Genomic DNA, 19,322 nt, shown 5'->3' with positions numbered 1-19,322 from the left:
CCAGAATGGACTCCGTGGCACTGAGTTACGAGAAGCTTGTGTAAGAGAGAACACAATGGCTTTCAGGTGCTGTACTACCCAAACAGATTCGAGAACGGTTGCCTGGAGGTACAGGTTAATTCGTCTATTCTAGAAAGGACAGCGGGAAACCTTCCAAAGTGAGTTTCAGGTGAAGCCCAAGCCCACAGCCTTTCTCTGACCCCCTGGACTGGTAAATGACACAGGAGATGAGAGCCTATTTCTGGATGGACTGTCCTATTTTAAGCATTGGCATTTGTCAGACCCTCTCCTTGAAATGTGTTAACACGGAAAGTTATGTGGTTATTTGCAGTGGATAATTCTAAACTGGCTGCTGGCAGCAGCCAGCTCTTGTTGGAAAATGATGTCAGGGTAACACCAGCTGAACCGAAGCCCGGTTTTGAGGGAATGTAAACTACTTTCAATCCAGCTCCGTTATTGATTTAACAGTCAAAATAAGAACTTGAGTGTTTAATCAAAATGTCTGCTGTTTACATAGGAACCTTTTTCTTATAAACTGAAGACAGCATTAAATCACTATGGAAACTGATTTGCGGTTCCCTGACGTGGATTGACCAAGCTACTGGTGTAAAACAAAAAGCTGCGAGATGAAATAGCTGCTAGGAGCTATTTCAATGAGCAATTAACAAATGGCTCTGGAGGAATGGGGAGGAGCAGGCTGTGGTCACAGGGTCTCCCAGAGCCAGGACTGACTCCAGAGCACCGAGCAGCAACCGCCCACGTGGATGATTGAAAATCACGTTTGGAATTTTGAATCCGTGTGCCCCGTTTTCATGCTGTTCGGTTGATTCCTGTTATCAGAACTTCAACTTTCAGATACTCTCTCGTGATTTTCATTCTCTGCCTCAATTGGTACTACGCACAAGATTCAAGAAGTTTTTCACATGTAGCCACTGGCATCATCTGATACCCCTGTTAGAGAGCAAAACCTCTCTGGGTATTTCTTTCGGGTTCTCCAGCGCTGACCTGCCCGGTAGGAGAACGACGGGCCACATGTGCTATCAGTGTAAATACACAGCAGGTTTCAACAAGGAAGTACAGAAAAAAAGATACAGAATGGCTCAAATCAGTCATTTTTGTAATTATGTGCTGAAATGTTAACATTTTTGATAGATGAGGCGACAATAAATATGAATATTTCTTCTATGCACTTCTTCTTCCTTTTAAAATATAACAAGTAGAAAAAATTTGCATTACAAAGGTCTTGTCTCAATAATCGCTGATTTATTGGTTCAGCTTTAGGTTGGATGGACAATAGTGTTTCAAATAGTTGGAAATGTATTTTTGTTTTGTCAAAGTCAATAGGCAGCTTTAGTTGATCTGTGTTTTAAGCACACTGCATTTTTCCCCATAAGCTAAAAAATTAGAATGTTATATGGGTTTATCAATATTATACACTTTGATCTACTTTTTTAGTGTTTTTATTTTTTGAAATTGCCTATCATAATTGCAAACTGAATATGTGCAATGTTGCTTTTCTATAAAATTGATATTCTGGTTTGGTTACTTGCATAGTAATTAAGTGGATGTCTTCTGTGTAAGTGAGTATAAAATAAGCAAGCAATGTCCTTTTTTTAATGGCCCAGGCCACTGGCAAAATGGTTTTTTACTTACATGAATAAGACACTACTTATGGTAAATGTCATCACATATTAAAGAGTAAAATTAAGTAGACTTTATTTTAAAACAACTTTGTAACCTTTCTTTCTCTTTAACTGCCTGTTTCTTCCCAATTATTTTATTTTATTTATTAATCATTTTATTGGAGGGCTTTTACACATCTTATAACAATCCATGATTCAGTCGTATTAAGCACACTTGTGTTGCCATCAACATTTCCAAAACATTTTCTTTCTATTTGAGCCCTTGGTTTCAGCTCCTCTTTTATCCCCTCCCCCCGCCACCCTCCCATCCTTGTGAATCCTTGATCGATTATATATTATTATTATAAATTATGTCTTACACTGTCTGTTTTCCCCCTTCATTCACATTTTTGTTACTCATCCCCCTCGGGAAGAGGGGTGGGAGGTTGCTATGTATCCTACCTTGTGACGGGTTCTCCCTTTATTTCAGAAAAATATTTTTTATTGTGAATTAGGTGGGGGTTTACATTTCAGAAAATACAATTTGAAGTCAGCAGTTTAACCTGCTTTCAACTCCCTCCCATCCCCATAGCTTGCCTTACCTGCTTCCCTGTGGATTACTGTCGACTACTTCACCCAAGTTCATACATGTTGACTCTCTAGTCTACTGTTCATCTTCCCTCCGTGGCCCGCCCCTCCACAGTCTGCTCCCTTTGGTATGAAGGTCTTTCTTGACTGTGTTCTATCTAATTACTTACCTAATCCTTTGTGCTCCATTTCTTAAATACCAAACTTGGAAGACTTAGATACTATCACCCATTTCCTGTTCCACTTTCCTGGGAATGTTTATAATGATCTAGAGGTTGAATGTTTCCTTGTCTTCCTTCATGATGTCTCCAATCTGTTACTGTTTTAAAATTTTAGTGCCTCTTTTATAAACATACCTCATCATATTATTTTCTTGTTGAAAACCCTCAGCTTGTATACTGAAAATTATTAAAAATATTTTAAATAATTGAAAGTGCTTATTTCTCATTCCCATCCCTCACGCTCCTCTCTTCAGCCAAGCTAAGCAGAACATCATTTATTTTAGTTAGTTAGTTTTCAGGTTATTTTTAAAATCTATTATCAGTTGGAAATTAATACATATAGCATATCATTCCATAGTTCAATCATGTCAAGCAGAATTGTACAATTGCTACCACAGTTTCCAAACACTGCTTTTCTTCCTGGACTCCTTGATATTGTCTCCCTTTTACTCCCTCCGCCGCTACCACCACGGTTACTCCTCCCCAGGAAACCCTTCTTCCACTTGCTGCCCTGATAGATTCGTCAGTCCTGGTTTCCATACAACAAAACAGAAAAACATATAGCACAACTTCAAGAGGGTACCCCTCAATGACATTACACCTCTGAGATACACCTAATATGAACAAACAAAACAAAAATACAGAAAATTTTGAAAACCAGATCCGGTCTAGCATGCCTGAGAGTGGGGATCAACGGACAGTTTTAGTGTTCAAGTCGGATTTATACTTTTGATCATCTATACTCATCCCTCCAGTGCACTCTGCTTAGGAACCACTTTCCTCCCATCCCTCAATTGTGCATAGAGGGAGTTCACCAGAGGCTTACTTCCTATGTTGTTCCCCCCACCACGTCCTGGGCTCCCACTGTCATCATCGCCTTCTGCAAACCAGAGTCTCACCATTTAGACAGCCCTTCTTCCAAGATAGATTTGTTTGTTCTGTTGTTGGGCCATGGTACTTCCCAGATTCTTTGTCAGCACCGTCATACAAATGCATCAGCTCTTCTTTGGTCTTCCTTATTTAAGGTCCCGTCACATGCGTATGAGTCCATGGAAGATAACATGGCTTGGGTCAGGTGCACGTTAATCCTCAAAGTAATGTCCTTGCTTTTGGAAACCATGTGTTTTCTGTGGCAATGAGTCGTTTGAACCCTTGTGCTGCTCCCACGAGCCTTGATTATGGATCCACGCAAGAGGAATTCCTTGACAACTTTGAGCTTTTCTCCTTTTATCATACTACCTATTGGTCCAGTTGTGAGGATTTTTATTTTCTTGATATTGAGTTGTAATCTTTACTAAAGCCCGAAATCCTTGATCTTCGCTAGCAAATGCTTCAAGTCCTCATTTTCAGTAAACTGAGTTGTGTCATCTGTGTACGGCAGGTTGTTCAAAACCTTCCTGAAATCTTGAGCTATTGTCCTTCTTCATATAATCCAGCAGCAGGCCGATTAAATAAATATGGTGAAAGGATACAGCCCTGTGCATACGTTTCCTGATTTTAAACCATGCAGTATTGCATTGTTGTGTTCGCACAGCTGTCTCTTGGCCCATGTACAAGTTCCCCATGAACCCAATGGAGCGTTCTGAAATTCCCATTCTCCTTCAGTCTGCCCATAGGTTCTTATGATCCACACAGTCAACTGCTACTGCATAAAGGGTATAGGCTCACGTAAAGATTGAACATGGTGAAAGACCAACCGGGCAGTTGAACTCTGTCTTCTGAGTCAGAATCTACTGGAAGCCATTGGATAAATAGTATCTATAGTTTAGTTCCAGAAAAATATATCTTCTCAAGTGAATTTTATCTTTCCTTTTGACGGGTCAAATAAGATAACGGACCAAACATGCATCAAACTTTTAAAGACATTGCTACCAATATCACATTCATGACCCTCTTCATCCAACCTCTCTTCTATTTGAAAATTTAACTTTAAAAGTCTATCAAATGCTTACTTCAAAGCCTCCTTGAAACTTTCAAAAACAGCTAAAAATCCTAAGTGAATGAAATAAAACAAGAAAATAGATAAACCAAGAAAAATGAGTATTTCTAGAAGAATCTTCTCTGCAACTTTAGAGTGTTCTAAAGTGAGCTAAGTAACTTTAAATTGGCCGGCGTTTACTAAGTCTGGTGTGAAGCAACAAGTTGTGAAATGTGGATTTAAATAATGAATTACTTGGAATTTATGATAATTTGGGGTTGGTTTGTAACTGAAACCACAAGTTAACAAAAATATATGAAAAGTAAACATTTTACTTTTATTTTGGGATTTTGTACATTTTTTTAAGTAGATACAGTGTCTTAATGAGAAGATATTCTTCAACAAACTCTCTGCTTTTCACTTTCTTATTCTTAAACTAAGAATAACATGTGATTCCATATCATCATTAAACTATTGCATACGGTACAGGGAAAACTACTGGTGGGAAATTTCAGTTTGATGGTATTTACTTAATGCCTCTTAGCTCTACTTTTCAATGTCTTGTTGCATTTATAGTGATTTCATTTTACTAAAATATTTGTGACAGTGTGTAAAATGCCCTTTTATATATGTCATCACTCCCCCTCAAGAGGTGGGCTTCCTTTTCCCATGAATTTACGCTGGTATTTGTAAGGTTTCTGACCAATGGAATAGGCCGGAAGCAATAGTTTGAAATTTCTGAGAATAATTTTTCTAAGAATTCTTTGGTGTCTGTTTTTGTCCTTAGGTGTCATGGAAACCATTCAGATTCTTAGCAACTCTGTTACAATCAAACAAACCTGCCCAGTCTTCCACCCTCCTCACAGTCACTGCTGTGTTTGAGTCCCTTGTTGCACCCACTGAGCCCCTGTCTCACTGCGGACGTTCCCAGGTGTCACTGCCCGTGCTGTGTCGAGCATGATGCCCTCCTCCGGGCACAATCACTCCTGGTCACGTGTGCAAGGGGTACAAGACAAAGGCTTGAAAGTGAGTTTTCAGGCTAGATTTCCTCCAACACAGACTTGTGTGTTCTTCTGACAGCCCATGGGATAGTAAGTGTTTTTTGCCAAGACATTAATTTAAAGGCACCAAATTCTTTTTTGGTCATCTTTATTCATTGTCTGGTTTTCACATTCATAGGAGGCAATTGAAAGTCCTCTGCATGACAACTTTGCCTTTCCACACATTTGCAGCAGTTTTGCCCAGTGCAATACATCCTTCGCTTTGTTGACTGCAGGGTACAGGACTGTTGATTGTCAATCCAAGTGAAATGAAGTTCCTGATAACTCCAGTCTTGTCTCTCTTTATCACAGTGTTGCTTATGGAATCAGTTGTGAGGATTTGTTTTTTATTTATGCTGAAGCGTCTACCTGGGTAGAAAGAATTGTTGTGCTGATGCTACCTCTGGCAACCCAGCTTTTGAGTGATCAATCACAGAAAATTGACCTGGTAAAACCTTTAAATGGATACAGCCCATCTTTTATCTGATTCCATGCAAAAGCAGTTGTCCAGTGAGCTCTGTCAGCCAAATTATAAAATGATACTAAATGATTGCCATAAGTGAATACGTGTGGGGGGTTGGCTTGTTACATAACAATCGATAATGGGATCACTGGTCTGTATATCTTTTACCCTTGGGCACACATGAGTGTGGTGAGTCGGAAGCTTTTGAGTAGGGCATGCTTAAAATAGATGAGCTAATGACCTTGGGGGGTGGGTGGACTGTAAATCAATTCAAAACAGAGTAAGTACAGAGATTTAACTCTGCTCTGGGACACTGTGATGCAGATATACAATCTAAATAATCTGGAAAATATCTAGCAGACCATCAATATATTCTCTTTCCTTAATTTTTGATGATTCGAATGGGGATCCTCCTGAATGTTCTATCCCCTGTTCCTTTAGTCGGATATGCATTATTATTAACTCATATATTTGTTACCTCTCCAATAATCTCACATGACCTTTTGATAAGAATCAAAGACTGCCTGGTTTCATATAGAAAAATAGGAGGGGAATATACAATCATAGACGCTCATGAGAAATGCAATTGTGGCCTATTGAAATACGTAGGAAAACCTCAGCTAAATAACAAATCCTTCGGTCATTGCCTGCTGGGGACCCTGGGTTCTTCTACTAGTCTCGAGGTGTGGACATTTCACACCTTCATTTTTCCTGTATATTTGACAGCTTCTCTGTTAGTGCTCCTGTTCATCATACAGTGGGATGTTCTTCAGTTCCTGTCAGCACTAGGCTTTGAATTATAAAACACAAGCTTGCCATTTGGCCAGTGCACTGGGAGGAAGCTGAGATTGATGAGTGACTTAATGCTTAATGCAAAGTGTTATTTTAGGTGATGTGAAGATTTTCCTGAGCAGCTGTAAAGCCTTAACACTTTCCATAATTATTTATGATAGTTCTTAGAGGAAAAGGCACTATTTATTTTATTTTCTAAACTTTTGAGTTTCAAGAGGAAATGCTTTCTGAGTATCTAAAATTTCACTTTGTATAACCTGAATTTTTTAAATTGACAAGGGGAAATTGATTTTTAAAAAGACTATTTAAAGGGAGATAAGCATTGTAGAATCAGACCATTGTCTTATCTTTTAATTATTGATATTTCACAAGCTTATACAATATTGACTAATTATCAAGTGTAATATGATGTAGGCTGGACTCTTTTAAAAAATGAGTTTAAAATCATTGACTGTACGACACAGGCAAGTCTTTCTATGACTATTTGCTTTTTATTCTAAATTGAAATATTTCTTTTGAGCAGATTGTAATGATGCATCTGTAGTTGTAAAAATACCCCCAGTTAAAATAATGTTGGTTGTACTGCACAATGTGATTTTAAATCATGCTTTAGATCATTAAACGTTGTCCTGGGGACTGATGGATACACTTTTGGCGGTGATCCGCAAAGGCAGCAATTTGAAGTCACCAGCCTCAGGAGAAAGGCAGGGCTTTGCAGTCTCAGAAACTCACAGGGTCAGCTCGCCCTGTCCCACACGGTGGTTGTCAGTCCACATCAACTCGATGGCAGTGCATTAGATGATTGTGTGCGTGTGTGTTGAGCGAGAGCGAAGATTCTCTGCATCTTTTCTGTTGGAAACCTAGCTCTCAAACAATTCCAATGAGACACTTCCTAGTCGCCCCGTCTCAGTGTTGTGCAGAGCCTGACTTGAGAGCTTCCTAGTACCTTTCCACTTGGCATTGCACTTTATTTACTGTAAACACCACCGGCAAGTCTCTGTTACTGAATCAGTTCTGACTCAGAGAGTCTGCATAGGATTTCTGAGGCTGTAGATCTTTACAGGAGCATATTGCTCACCGGCCTCTTGTGGCTTTGACCTTTGTGGTTAGCAGTTCAATGCTTACTTGACAGCGCCACCAGGGCTCTTATTTACTGTATCAAACCAAAATTAAACTCATTGCCATCTAGTTGGCTCCAACTCGGGAGAACTGGGCAGGACAGAACTGCTGCCGTGTGGGGTTCCGAGATGCGCCACTATTTGTGAGAGTAGAAGACAAGCCTTTCGCCTGGGGGCCGCCATGGATGCCAATGCTGACCTGGAGGCTGACAGCCCAATGTGTGGCCAACCACACCATTCTGCTTGTGTTGGTTTTTTTAATGTCCCAGTTCTAAAATTACATTTCACTTTAAAGGTTGACAAAGTATTCTTCATCCTATATGATTCTCAGAAAAGAAATATTGGTCCTTTATGGGGAGATATGAAAATAAGAATAAAATGAGGCAAAACCCACTTTCCATCCTGTGTCCCTTGTGATAGATTTTTAAAATCTCTTGCAGCTCTAACCTCTAAGTAACAGCGATGACTGTCTTCTCCCCGTCCGCTAGGATGAGGACTCTGGGGGACTCAGAAAGCTCTCCTCATGACCGTCAAGCACGACTTACGATAACATTGAAATGAACCACGTAAGGGTTGTTTTTTGAATCAGTTCATCCTGTCTGTCTTATGTAGATAGACATAGGGCAAAAGAAAACGAAAAATGAAAACAAGAAAACAAACAAACAAAAACAATGGATAGTTCCAGGTCTATCTGCTGACCTGCTTAGGGATTTTTAATTAGCTGCCTGGCAAAGAACGAATGAGGCAGTTGACATCTAGAGACTTGCTTTCATAATTATGTGTGAGCTTATTTTTTGGCAAGCATATCACAAAGAGAAAAAGTTACTTCTTTTCAAACATGACAAGGGTGTCAACATTATGAACATTTAAAGTCTTTCTCAAAGAAATAATAAACGTTTTCTTTTTCTAAATCTGTGGAGTCTGCTAAACTTGGAATGCTACACTGTCTCCAGGGTTACCATAATTGATTTTTCATCTGTTAATGATAAGGTGGCAAGATTGGCCTAATGTATCAACCACAGGATTCCTGATTAGGAAGGACATTGTGTTGGTACCACAACAGTGAAATGATACTAGAACATTGAGAAAATGAGTTTTAAGACCTCAGGCTTTTCAAAACAAATCTGGTGAATTAAATGAATGGACCTAATCCTTATCCATTTCCTGTCTTCTAATTTTCTATCACTAAGTATGAAGTCACAATAGTTACGATTTTCTTCACTGTTTCCTAGAAATCTACTCGTGTTACTATACAAGGGGGCTTCAAAAGTTCATGGAAAAATGAAATTAAAAGCTAATGGGATTTTCCCATAAACTTCTTATATATGTGAAGAATTCATTTTATATCTCTTTGGCTCTCATACCTATTTAGGTATGCTTTGTTTTTGACATGCGAAGCCTTTCTCTATCTGCTTGCATGGATCTATTTAAAAATAAAGCAGATGACCAGATTCGAGCTGTGACTGCAAGTATCTAGCATGCACTGCCGCAGTCAAGTTGATAGTTATTGAGCTGGAACAGCATTATAAAATGTGAATAATTTCTTCCCATTGCTCTTTTGAGAGTGTGTGTGTGTGTGTGTGTGTGTGTCGCCTTTGAGGTTGCTGCATGATCTGACTATGAATAAGTCAAGTGTATTAGCAATATGCCTGTACTAGAATGCAAATAGTTTAATTTTAAATCGAGAACTCCATTCTCATAGGCAGTGCTAACCACTTTCCTTTGGAGAGAATAAAGCTAAGTAGGGAAAGCTGTAACTGAAGAAATCCCAAGAGAGTTTTTTATGTTAGAAGCTATCTAAGGAAAATCAATGTCTGTTAAGTCTGTTAAGTGATATTTACTCTGTCTGTTAAGTGATATTTATGCTCCCAGAAAGCGTTGTTCTTGTCCATTTAATTAAATGGACATTCAATGCACAGAAAATCTCTGGAGAGTTGGTTACCACAGAAGATAAAAGGAACATCTTGCCTCTTTTTGTATCCAATATTTTAAAATAGTTTTATTGGCATATAATTCACATATCACACAATTAATTGTTCGATTATATTTGGAAGAGTTGTCAATTTCAGAACATTTTCTCCTTGTACTCTTTGGTGTTAGCCTCCTATTTTCCTGACCTCCCTTGTCATGTCCTAGGTAATTATTAATCCAGTTACAGTCTCTATAGAATTACCTATCCTGGATTTCACATGCAGAAAAACATACAAAACAATGGGTAGCAAAAAACAAATGAGAAAGAAACTAACAACAACAACAAACAAAACAGAGACCTCAGTCAACAAGATAGCAGAATACAATGCTTTCTCTCTGATAGAAAAGGCAGCCGCATGCTCACCCTCCCTACAGATTGCTGAAGACAAAAAGGGGGCATAAGCAAATGTGGTGAAGAAAGCTGATGGTGCCAGGCTATCAAAAGATACAGTGTCTGGGGTCTTAAAGGCTTGAAGTTAATTAAGCGGCCATATAGCAGAGAAGCAACAAGTCCACATGGAAGAAGTACACCACCAGCCTATGGGATCATGAGGTGTCAATGGGATCAGGCAACAGGTATCAGAAGACCCAAAACACAGCACCAAAATATTGTTGAGAATGAGGGGGGTTGGAGCAGAGACCCCAAACCCATCTGTAGACAATAGGACATCCCCTCACAGAATGGTCACAAGGAAGGGATGCATCAACATTATAAATAAATTATAAAACATAAAACAAAAAATAAGTTATAAAACATTATAAATCATCTTCCCCCCCCCTCCCAGGCCATAAGATAATTCTGTTAATGGTGTCATTAATTGAGCCAGTGGTATAGAATTTAGAACACTGGGGCTGGAGAATACTGAAATTACTACAGACTTCTAAAAGGGCAAACCTATCTGTCTTAGACCAAGTAGCACCAGAGTGCTCCTCAGAGGCAAGGAAGTGAGACTGTCTACATGCTTTGGACATGTTGTCAGGAGAGACCGGTCCTGGAGGAGGACATGTTTGCTAAAGAGGAGCAACAAAAAAGTGGAAGGCTCTCCAGAAAATCGATTAGCACCGTGGCTGCAGCAATGTAATCAAGGATAGGAACAATCGTGAGAATGTTTCAGCACTTTCTGTTGTCCATCAAGTCTAAGGTCACTATGGGTTGGAACTGACTGGACGGCACCTAGCAGCAAGAAGCCCGGCTCCAGACTACAATACACGAGCCCTTGACTTGTACAGATTAACTCTGAAATGACTGGCCACTACATGAACAGTGGGAGTTGGTGATAGGGGAACAGTTCAATAACTCTCATTCACAAAGGCATAGTCATGCCTACCGTGTTAATACCGGTCCATAATAAAGCAAGGAGAGCATTGTAGCAGTACCGTATCTACTCAAGTATAAGCCGACCGAATATCAGCCGAGGCACCTAATTTTACCCCCAAAACTGCAATTAAAAAGTGCTGAAAAACTCGGCTTATACATGAGTATATATGGTAAATATGTAGTAGCTCCAGGCCACCATTCACGGGGCACCCTAAAAACAAGAGATATGAACCAAATCCAAAGACCGCCAATTCCATGACTGGAATAACAGTCATCTATCTGCTTTTTTTTCAAAGGGTGGTTGCTTTAGCGGATTTACCCACCCATGTCCCTCTCCCCCAGTCTTGCATTTCTACTAAGGTTTGCGTATAATTCCTGTAGGAATGCCTGTTGATTTGAGGCGAGCACAGCACAGTTTTGTATGACAGCCGCTGAATGATCTCCCTTCCCTCCCACCTAGAGAAACTGACCCCCGCTGGGGCGAGGTCACCTCCGTTAAAGTGGTTTTGAAAATGTACATATACATGGGGTGATACTTGACTCACAGGCACTAATCTTAATGATGATCTTAATGTCAATACAACGGCTCAGCATTTGTGTGACTCATCATGCTTCTCTGGGGTCACCTGGGTCCATCCCTTTGCCCTCCCTCGGCATGAGGGATGCGGGTAACCTCATCACCACACTAGTTACCTTGGAGTTGATGTCAGTGATTGCAACCCGTGTGTCAGAATAGAACTGGGTGCCATGAGCTTATCAATGGCTGATATTTTGGGAAGTGGATAGTAATGGCTTTCTTCCTGAGTTTCTCTGGGTGGACTCGAACTGCCAACTCTTGAGTAAAGCTGAATATTTTGCCATTTGTGCCACCCCACGTGCACAGAGTTATGCTTAACTGCTTTGTCTCGTGACAGTCATTGGGCTTTATGAAGAAATGTACTAATGATAACTTTGAAGTATAATACAACATGCAATCGATAAGTATAAAGGGCCCTGGACCTAACGACCGATGAAATATCCTAACATTTTTCAAAGGAAACGGAAAAATGAATAAATTTCAAGCTCTTTGATTCAAGTTTCCTTTTGGTTTTAGTGAGCCACAGTGAGCGAGGCCTAACTATATTAGGAAATTTCCAACAAAGAATTCCTTTTGAAGATCTCTCTCATCAGATTCTCAACATGAGTAGATGTGTAATTGATGTAAACCAGTTGTTAAGAGCACTTCTCAGAGCTTCCTCTCTCAGGGAAGAATTCCCATGAGAATTTATCCTGGGAAGAACCACTCAGTCTATTCAACCACATGAAGTACTTTTAGGATCTCTGGGGCTTGTAGAGTAAATAAATTGCTTGGTGTATTGGTTTCTTCTTGCCTCCATAACATAGTACTACACACACATTAAGTGGTAGAAACGATGCACATTATTTAGATCAAAAGTCCAGTACAGCAGCCAGAGAGCTCTAATCAGGGACCAAGTGGGCAGTGTTCTTTTATGTAGTGTAATTTGCTTTCTTGCTCCTCTGGTGTTGGCACAGTTCAACTCTGTGTGGTCATGAAGTAACTGAGGTTTACATTTCCTTGCTGGTTGACAGCTGGGGGCTGTCATTAGCTTTTTTTCTTCCGTCCCTACACTTTAGAACCAATAGCAGGGCACGGTATCTTTATTCGTGTTTCTTTGTCAGTCTCTCTAGTATTCTGGCACCGCATCTCTCTCTCACTGTGGCCAGGGGCAGTTCTCAACTGTTAAGAATTCAGATGGTTTGATTAGGAGTCCTGGTTGTGTAGTGGATTACGCATTGGGTTTAGCAGTTGAAAACCACCAGTCGTTCCTGGGGGAAAGATGAGGCTTTCTACTCCAGCAAAGAGTTACAGTCTGAGAAATGCACAGGGACAGAGAGATCGTTTTAATTATCAGCAGCAAAGAGAGCCACTGTTTTTCCACATTTCTGACCAAGTAGCTCCCAGTTAGCTGCTTTAATTATCAGCAGCAAAGAGAGCCACTGTTTTTCCACATTTCTGACCAAGTAACTCCCAGTTAGCTGCTTTTTATGTGCTCAGCATGTGAACATCTTGAAAGAGCTGTTATTTATCTACCATGCCTGTCGTGTGCTAAATACTTGGTATAAACTATTTGTGTGATCTCTGTTTTATCAGAAGAAATAAAGTTTTACAAAAGTTAGGTACATTGATTACATTATTAGGAAATAACTGTTAGGATTTAAACCCAGTTCTATTCAAATCTAAAGGCACTATGAACTGAAATCACACACTATGCTATCGATGTCTGTCTGTGTTGTTATATAGAACACAAGCACACACACACGCAGAGAACTAAATGTTATTTTAAAATCATATTGGACCAAATAAAAAGTACAGTTTTCATCCTTCAGGTGATTCTTAAATCAGTTTTGTATATTTAGGAAAAGTACAGGATGCTAAAGAGATGTGGTATGTTCTAAAGTTTTTCAAGGCTATTAGAAAATAATTGACAAATGTATTAATCTTTTCAGATCCTGAGTTTCAAAAGTAGCCACGAAGCTTTCCTAGACCAATGGTATAATGAACATAAAGAAATGGAAGACTTGTAGTTCATATTATTTTGCAAAATCCTATCACATGCTTTTCATATGCTTATAAATTTGACATGGATTTTAAAGTTAATAATTTAATTTTAAGATTATAATGTAAACAAAACTGTAATTAATGTGTCACTTGGTCATTTGGGGCCTTTCAGATTGTTTATTACAAAACGCACACAAAGCTGCCCCAAAGGCCTATAAATACTCATGTATTTTGGGCTTTGCTATGGAAAACCCTGTTTCATTTTTCTGCTTTGGGAATTCTTTTTGTGTCATGTTTGTGTGCTTATCATTTTATAAGATGCATTAGCTATTAATAGCCACAACTGTTTGTCTTAATTATGCATTTTTGTTTTGATTTCTCTATGGTTCTTGTCTTACAGATACTCTTCTCTCAGTGAAGCAGATATTTTAATTTTACGTGATCGGTTGGTCAAAGAGTGCTCAGATTTGAGTCTTGTTTCTCTATCTTGCTCTCCTGAATTCAGCTGTCAGCGTGGAAGCATTCTTCATGCATCACTGTTTCCTTTTCCTTGCAGAACCTTGATGCGCTGCACGACCACCTTGCCACCATCTACCCGGGGATGCGGGCGCCTTCCTTTCGATGCACGGATGCGGAAAAGGGCAAAGGGCTTATTCTGCACTACTATTCAGAGAGAGAAGGGCTGCAGGATATAGTCATTGGAATCATTAAAACCGTAGCTCAACAGATACATGGCACTGAAATAGACATGAAGGTAATGATCCGCCCAGGAGGTGCTCAGAATATTTAGACTATGAAGAAAGAGTGTCTGTTCATATGTCTTTAGTTATCTTTGCTAGTGGACCTGGTACACAAAGGCCATAAAAGTAGAAACACCAGAAATCTTCTCGATTTGGCTTGGAATGCATGATGCGGCCTTTTCCCCCTTATTGTGACTGATTTTTCTTCCTAATTGTACATTGCTTAGTCGCTGTAAACTTGAGCCTGCATTCTCTGTAAGCTCTCATACCAGCTAGAAAGCAAGATGGGTTGTGACGGTTAGAGCTATTGCCTTTATTGCTTTGAACGTTATTAAAAGACCACAATGTGTATCAGAAGCACCTAAAATTTAAGACAGTATTTTACAGATTGAGGTTTTTTTGTGAATTTCTTAGTCGGTCTCCCCAAACAACTGAAATCCCTCACTTTGTAAGCCTTTTCTTAAATGAGGATTACTTTGAAGAAGGAACCATCTTTAGTACTTGATAATAATACAGAAGATCCTGTATGGCACAAATGATTAAACACTGGTTTGCTAACCAAAAAATGGGCATTTAAAACCCACCCAGGGATGGTATAGTAATGTTTCAAAGTCTTTTTTAATAAGCCTCGTATCTGATTTAATTCTAACTACAGAAATTCATTCTAAATAGATCATAAAAATTGTGAGTAAACACCTATAATCCAAAGAGATAAACAGACTTCAAATATCTTATTCAAAGGCAAACATATTATTAAGACAAAGAAAATCATTTTTGTGTGTGTTTGTTTAATTTATAAAATGACAGGCAATGTGTCTGCTTAAAAAGTAAAAACTCGTATTTAGCAGGAGCCATATGCACAAGGGTAATGAATCGGGCAATATTCCTCCCATGGCAACCGAATGAAGATAAAATGTGGCTCTTTTTCACATTTTTTTCCTGATCACTGACTCACACTCTGAGGCGTAAAGAACAAAATTAAAGTATTGCTCTCCATGGATGCTATTGTATATTATAGGATGCACCATCTTGTGGCAAACTCAGGCTGTCATTTTAATATATAATTAGATCACCAAACTCCTACATTGTTGTACTTAAGTAATTTAAACTATTTGCTACAATAATGTTGATTCCTCAATAGTCTCATAGTGTTCTAATTTGGGTTAACTAGAGAAACAAATCCAGAGACACTCATATGTGTGTAAAAGAGAGTTTTATATGAAAGAGCAATTTTTACATTAAGAAAGCCTCCCAGCCCAGTCCAGATCAAGTCCATAAGTCTGATATTAGCCCATATGTCTGATACTAGTCTGCAAATTCCTCTTCAGACTCACGCAGCACATGCAATGATGCAGCATGCAGGAAGATCACAAGCAAATGGGTGGAAAGTCTTGTGGATCCAGTGGCAGTGGAAGCATCTGAGTGCTGGCAGGGGTCTCCACATGGCTCCTCCAGCTCCAGGGCTCTGACTGTATCAGCGCAGCTCCATGTGCCTTGTCAGCAGGAAGACTAAGCATAGAGTGTGTGCATCCCACTTCCAGGGAGAAAGATAGGAGTTCCCAGAATCCTCAGGAGAAGGCCACACCCACACAGAGGCCTCATTGACTATGACCAGATTGACAGGCTAGACTTCACCCCTTCTCAAGTTGACAGATTATGTAACTGCCACACAGAGAAAAAAACAAAAGAGTCAAGCTAACAACCAAGCCTGAAATTAGTATCTTGCTGTCTTTCTCTTTTGACTGAAAGAATTAATTATATGCACTCCCAATATGACTAATGATGTCCTCGCTGCTGCTGTTGCTTTGATTAAGCTGCTTTTTCTGACCCCGTTTTCATTTTTCTGTGGTTTTAGGGCTTCAAGGTGCGGATCGAGATTTCTCATATGTTAGAGTTAGTAGCTGTGGCCTTCTTACAGTTAACCTTTTTGACATAAAGATATTTCTGGAGGTTAAAACAAGACCTTTCAAAAAATTTGCGAGGACAAAAATATAATTTAGATATGTATATATTTCAGAAGTCTGGACTAGGACTCTGGAATAAATAAAAGCCACCAAAGAACCTTAATAGTGTACAAAGTGAGTGCATCATAGAGTTACCTGCCACTGGAGTTTTGTATAGAATATGCTAATGCGGCAATGTCCCAAACTATCCGTGCTAATAAACAACCACAGCTTCCACGCAAGTCCAGAATATACTTCTTTTCTGCAATTTCTATGTTTCTGATTCGAGCGCAGCATGGCTAAATCGAAACCCAAAGCAATAATCTACGAAAAACATCCACAGCATGCATAAGTCCCCAGATACAGGATAGATGAAATGTTAATGCACTTTCAGAATGAATGTATTATCCTTCAGATAGATTCGACAAAACACTCTCCATTAGCGATGTTTGAGTTGCCTCTTTTTGGGTGTCTTACTGAATTCAGTATTTTAATCTTGTAGTCCTGCCAATTGATAGATTTTTAAAAAGCCTTTGAAAAACGATGTCCCTCTTTGGAATTCCATGTTCTGCTCTGTCCGGCTGTGTAGCGTGTTCACTGTCTGAGTGCGCCTGGCTGGAGGGGTGGAGTCCACCAATAAAAAGGGTCACCTTTTCCTAATTCTGCCACAGAGGCTATTGAAACTAGTGAGTACTTGACACTGGATTTATAATACTGTCTTTAAATTTCGTAAGTCCCTGTACAGAGACTTTTTCTATTCTAGACCTGTCATACATATCCACCACCACCCCATGTCTTCCAGTCAGTTCCATTTTGAGCCAGCTCTGTGTGGAGAATGTAACTGCCCCTTTGGTTTCTGCATGGTAAGTCTTTAGGGTCGTGGACAGCCTCGCCTTTTCCTGGCCGCTGGGCTCCAACTGTTGGCTTCATGGTTCCCAGTCTGACACAGCACTCACTATGCCGTGAAGATTCTGTAGACATGTGTATTATTTGCATATTCATATTAAACTTTGGTTACCCAACCCCCAAACACAACTTTCATCTCCAGTTTCTAAGGCACGTTAAGTATTTCAACTGAACAGAACTGCCAGTAGCTATAACACTGTTTCGCTCTTTTGACACGTAGGTGATTCAACAAAGAAATGAAGAGTGTGATCATACTCAATTTTTAATTGAAGAAAAAGAGTCAAAAGAAGAGGATTTTTATGAAGATCTCGACAGATTTGAGGAAAATGGGACCCAGGAGTCACGCATCAGCCCGTCTACCTTCTGCAAAGCTTTCCCTTTTCACATCGTATTTGACCGAGACTTGGTGGTTACCCAGTGTGGCAATGCCATCTACAGAGTGCTCCCACAGGTACCATGGCATTGTGCTTTCATGGGGCCTGAGAAACGCGACCACAAAGAGATCATTGTTACGGCAGGCCATTCCTTCAATCCACGTAACTACGTGTTGTGTTACAATCGGTACTGCACTCATAAACAGACATTGTTTAACTGTGACGTCGGTGGAGTTGAGTATGTGGCAACTCAACCTAGGACTCTTTTTGTGTTTTTATCACTTATGGGAACAGCAGGACAATTATGTGGGAGTTGTTTTCATGAATCAATGAGTAACTTTCTAACAAGAATCATCTTTCACCCATTTATTTAGTCAGTGAGTAAATAAATATTCATGGGACATCTTTATTGTTAAAAGTCATTGAGCTGGCCCTGATTCCTGGTGTCCCTATGGACAAGAGCATGGATGGTACGATCAGCAAGGTTTTCCTTGGCTGAATGCTGCAAGTAGGACACCAGAAATTCCTTTCTAGTCTGCATTAGTCTGTAAATATCACTGCCACCTGTTCAACTTTATCCCAACATGGGAGCCACTACAGGCTGATGGTGCTGCTCATCCAGTACATTGATTGGGCATTTTTCACAGGAAGACAAAATTTTACCACTAAACCACAAATGTCCTCTCTCTGGGTGAACATACTTTCCAGCATTAATCATGAACATTATCAGGGAAGAGATGGGAGTGAAAACAAACAAAATCTCGGAATGGAATAACACAGAATCTATCAGGGTCTAGTAAGAAAAGGATTAGAAGATAACTATTAGGGTAAAGATGAAAACTTATTGTCCAACTTGAACTATTGAGGCCACGGTGTAAAATTTTTTTTATATTCCTTTCTTTTCTTTTTTCATTTCATCTACTGACTTTTAGAGTGGTCATGGCATGTTTTAAAGGTGTCCTTGGCTTATGGGAAAGACTTTAAAATTCACGGGTAGCACAGATGGAGTCAGGCGTACACCTGTCCATCTGGCAGCAGAAGGGGGTGCTGCCTGGGCCACTTGCCTGGCTCTGCCCCCCCTTTGTATAGCTGTTACTTCACCTCCCTCTGCCTGTTCCCCACGGGTTCTGACACCCTGACACGTGGGAGAGGAGGACCCTGTGTCAGTGCCATCAATGTATGTGAACCGAGGATCCCAAGACTGACTTGCTAACCTCAGAAAAATCATCCGGAAAGACGAATCGCTAGAAAAGGCTATGTTATCTGACAGCCCTATTGAAAGCAAAGGAAACTCTGCATGTGGTGGATCAACACAGCAGCTGCCACAATGGGCTCAAACAACAATTATAAGGCTGGTGTAGGACTGGGGAACATTCCATTCTGTTATACGAAAGGTGATTCTGAGGGAGAGCCAATTAAGGGAGACTAAAAACAGCAGCATTATTATTTCTTTTGTGAAAAAAATTTTGGAGAGGTTTTGCTGGTATTGTGTCATTTTAAATATTAGACATTTCACATATCATGCTGCATTTTAAAATGCAGCTGGTACTCCTCGAAATGTTTTTCTTTTTTGCACTGGCTGATATTTGACATATGTAGCCCTGGTAGCATAGTGGGTTATGCATTGGGCTGCTAACCGGAAAGTAGGCAGTTGGAAGTCACCAGCTGCGCCAAGGGAGAAAGATGAGGCTTTCTACTCCAGTAAAGATGTACAGCCTTGGAAACCCACAAGGGGTACCCATTCTACT

At 39.9% G+C, this 19,322-nt stretch overlaps 1 protein-coding gene across 1 annotated transcript in view; it reads left to right on the top strand.

Moving 5' to 3' along the window:
- The window catches only part of GUCY1B1 (guanylate cyclase 1 soluble subunit beta 1), a 36,326-nt gene that overhangs the window by 2,517 nt on the left and 14,487 nt on the right, over positions 1 to 19,322 (top strand). The window contains exons 3-4 of the mRNA XM_045295797.1: positions 14,168 to 14,365; positions 17,421 to 17,651. Coding sequence (XP_045151732.1) covers positions 14,168 to 14,365; positions 17,421 to 17,651 — 429 coding nt within the window. The remainder of the gene's footprint in view (positions 1 to 14,167; positions 14,366 to 17,420; positions 17,652 to 19,322) is intronic.

The sequence above is a fragment of the Echinops telfairi genome, unplaced genomic scaffold, assembly GCF_000313985.2.
Source record: "Echinops telfairi isolate 266 unplaced genomic scaffold, ASM31398v2 ScPeMD7_5868;HRSCAF=6743_1, whole genome shotgun sequence".
NCBI classification, from domain to species: Eukaryota; Metazoa; Chordata; class Mammalia; order Afrosoricida; family Tenrecidae; genus Echinops; species Echinops telfairi.
This window is presented reverse-complemented; position numbering and strand designations above follow the sequence as displayed.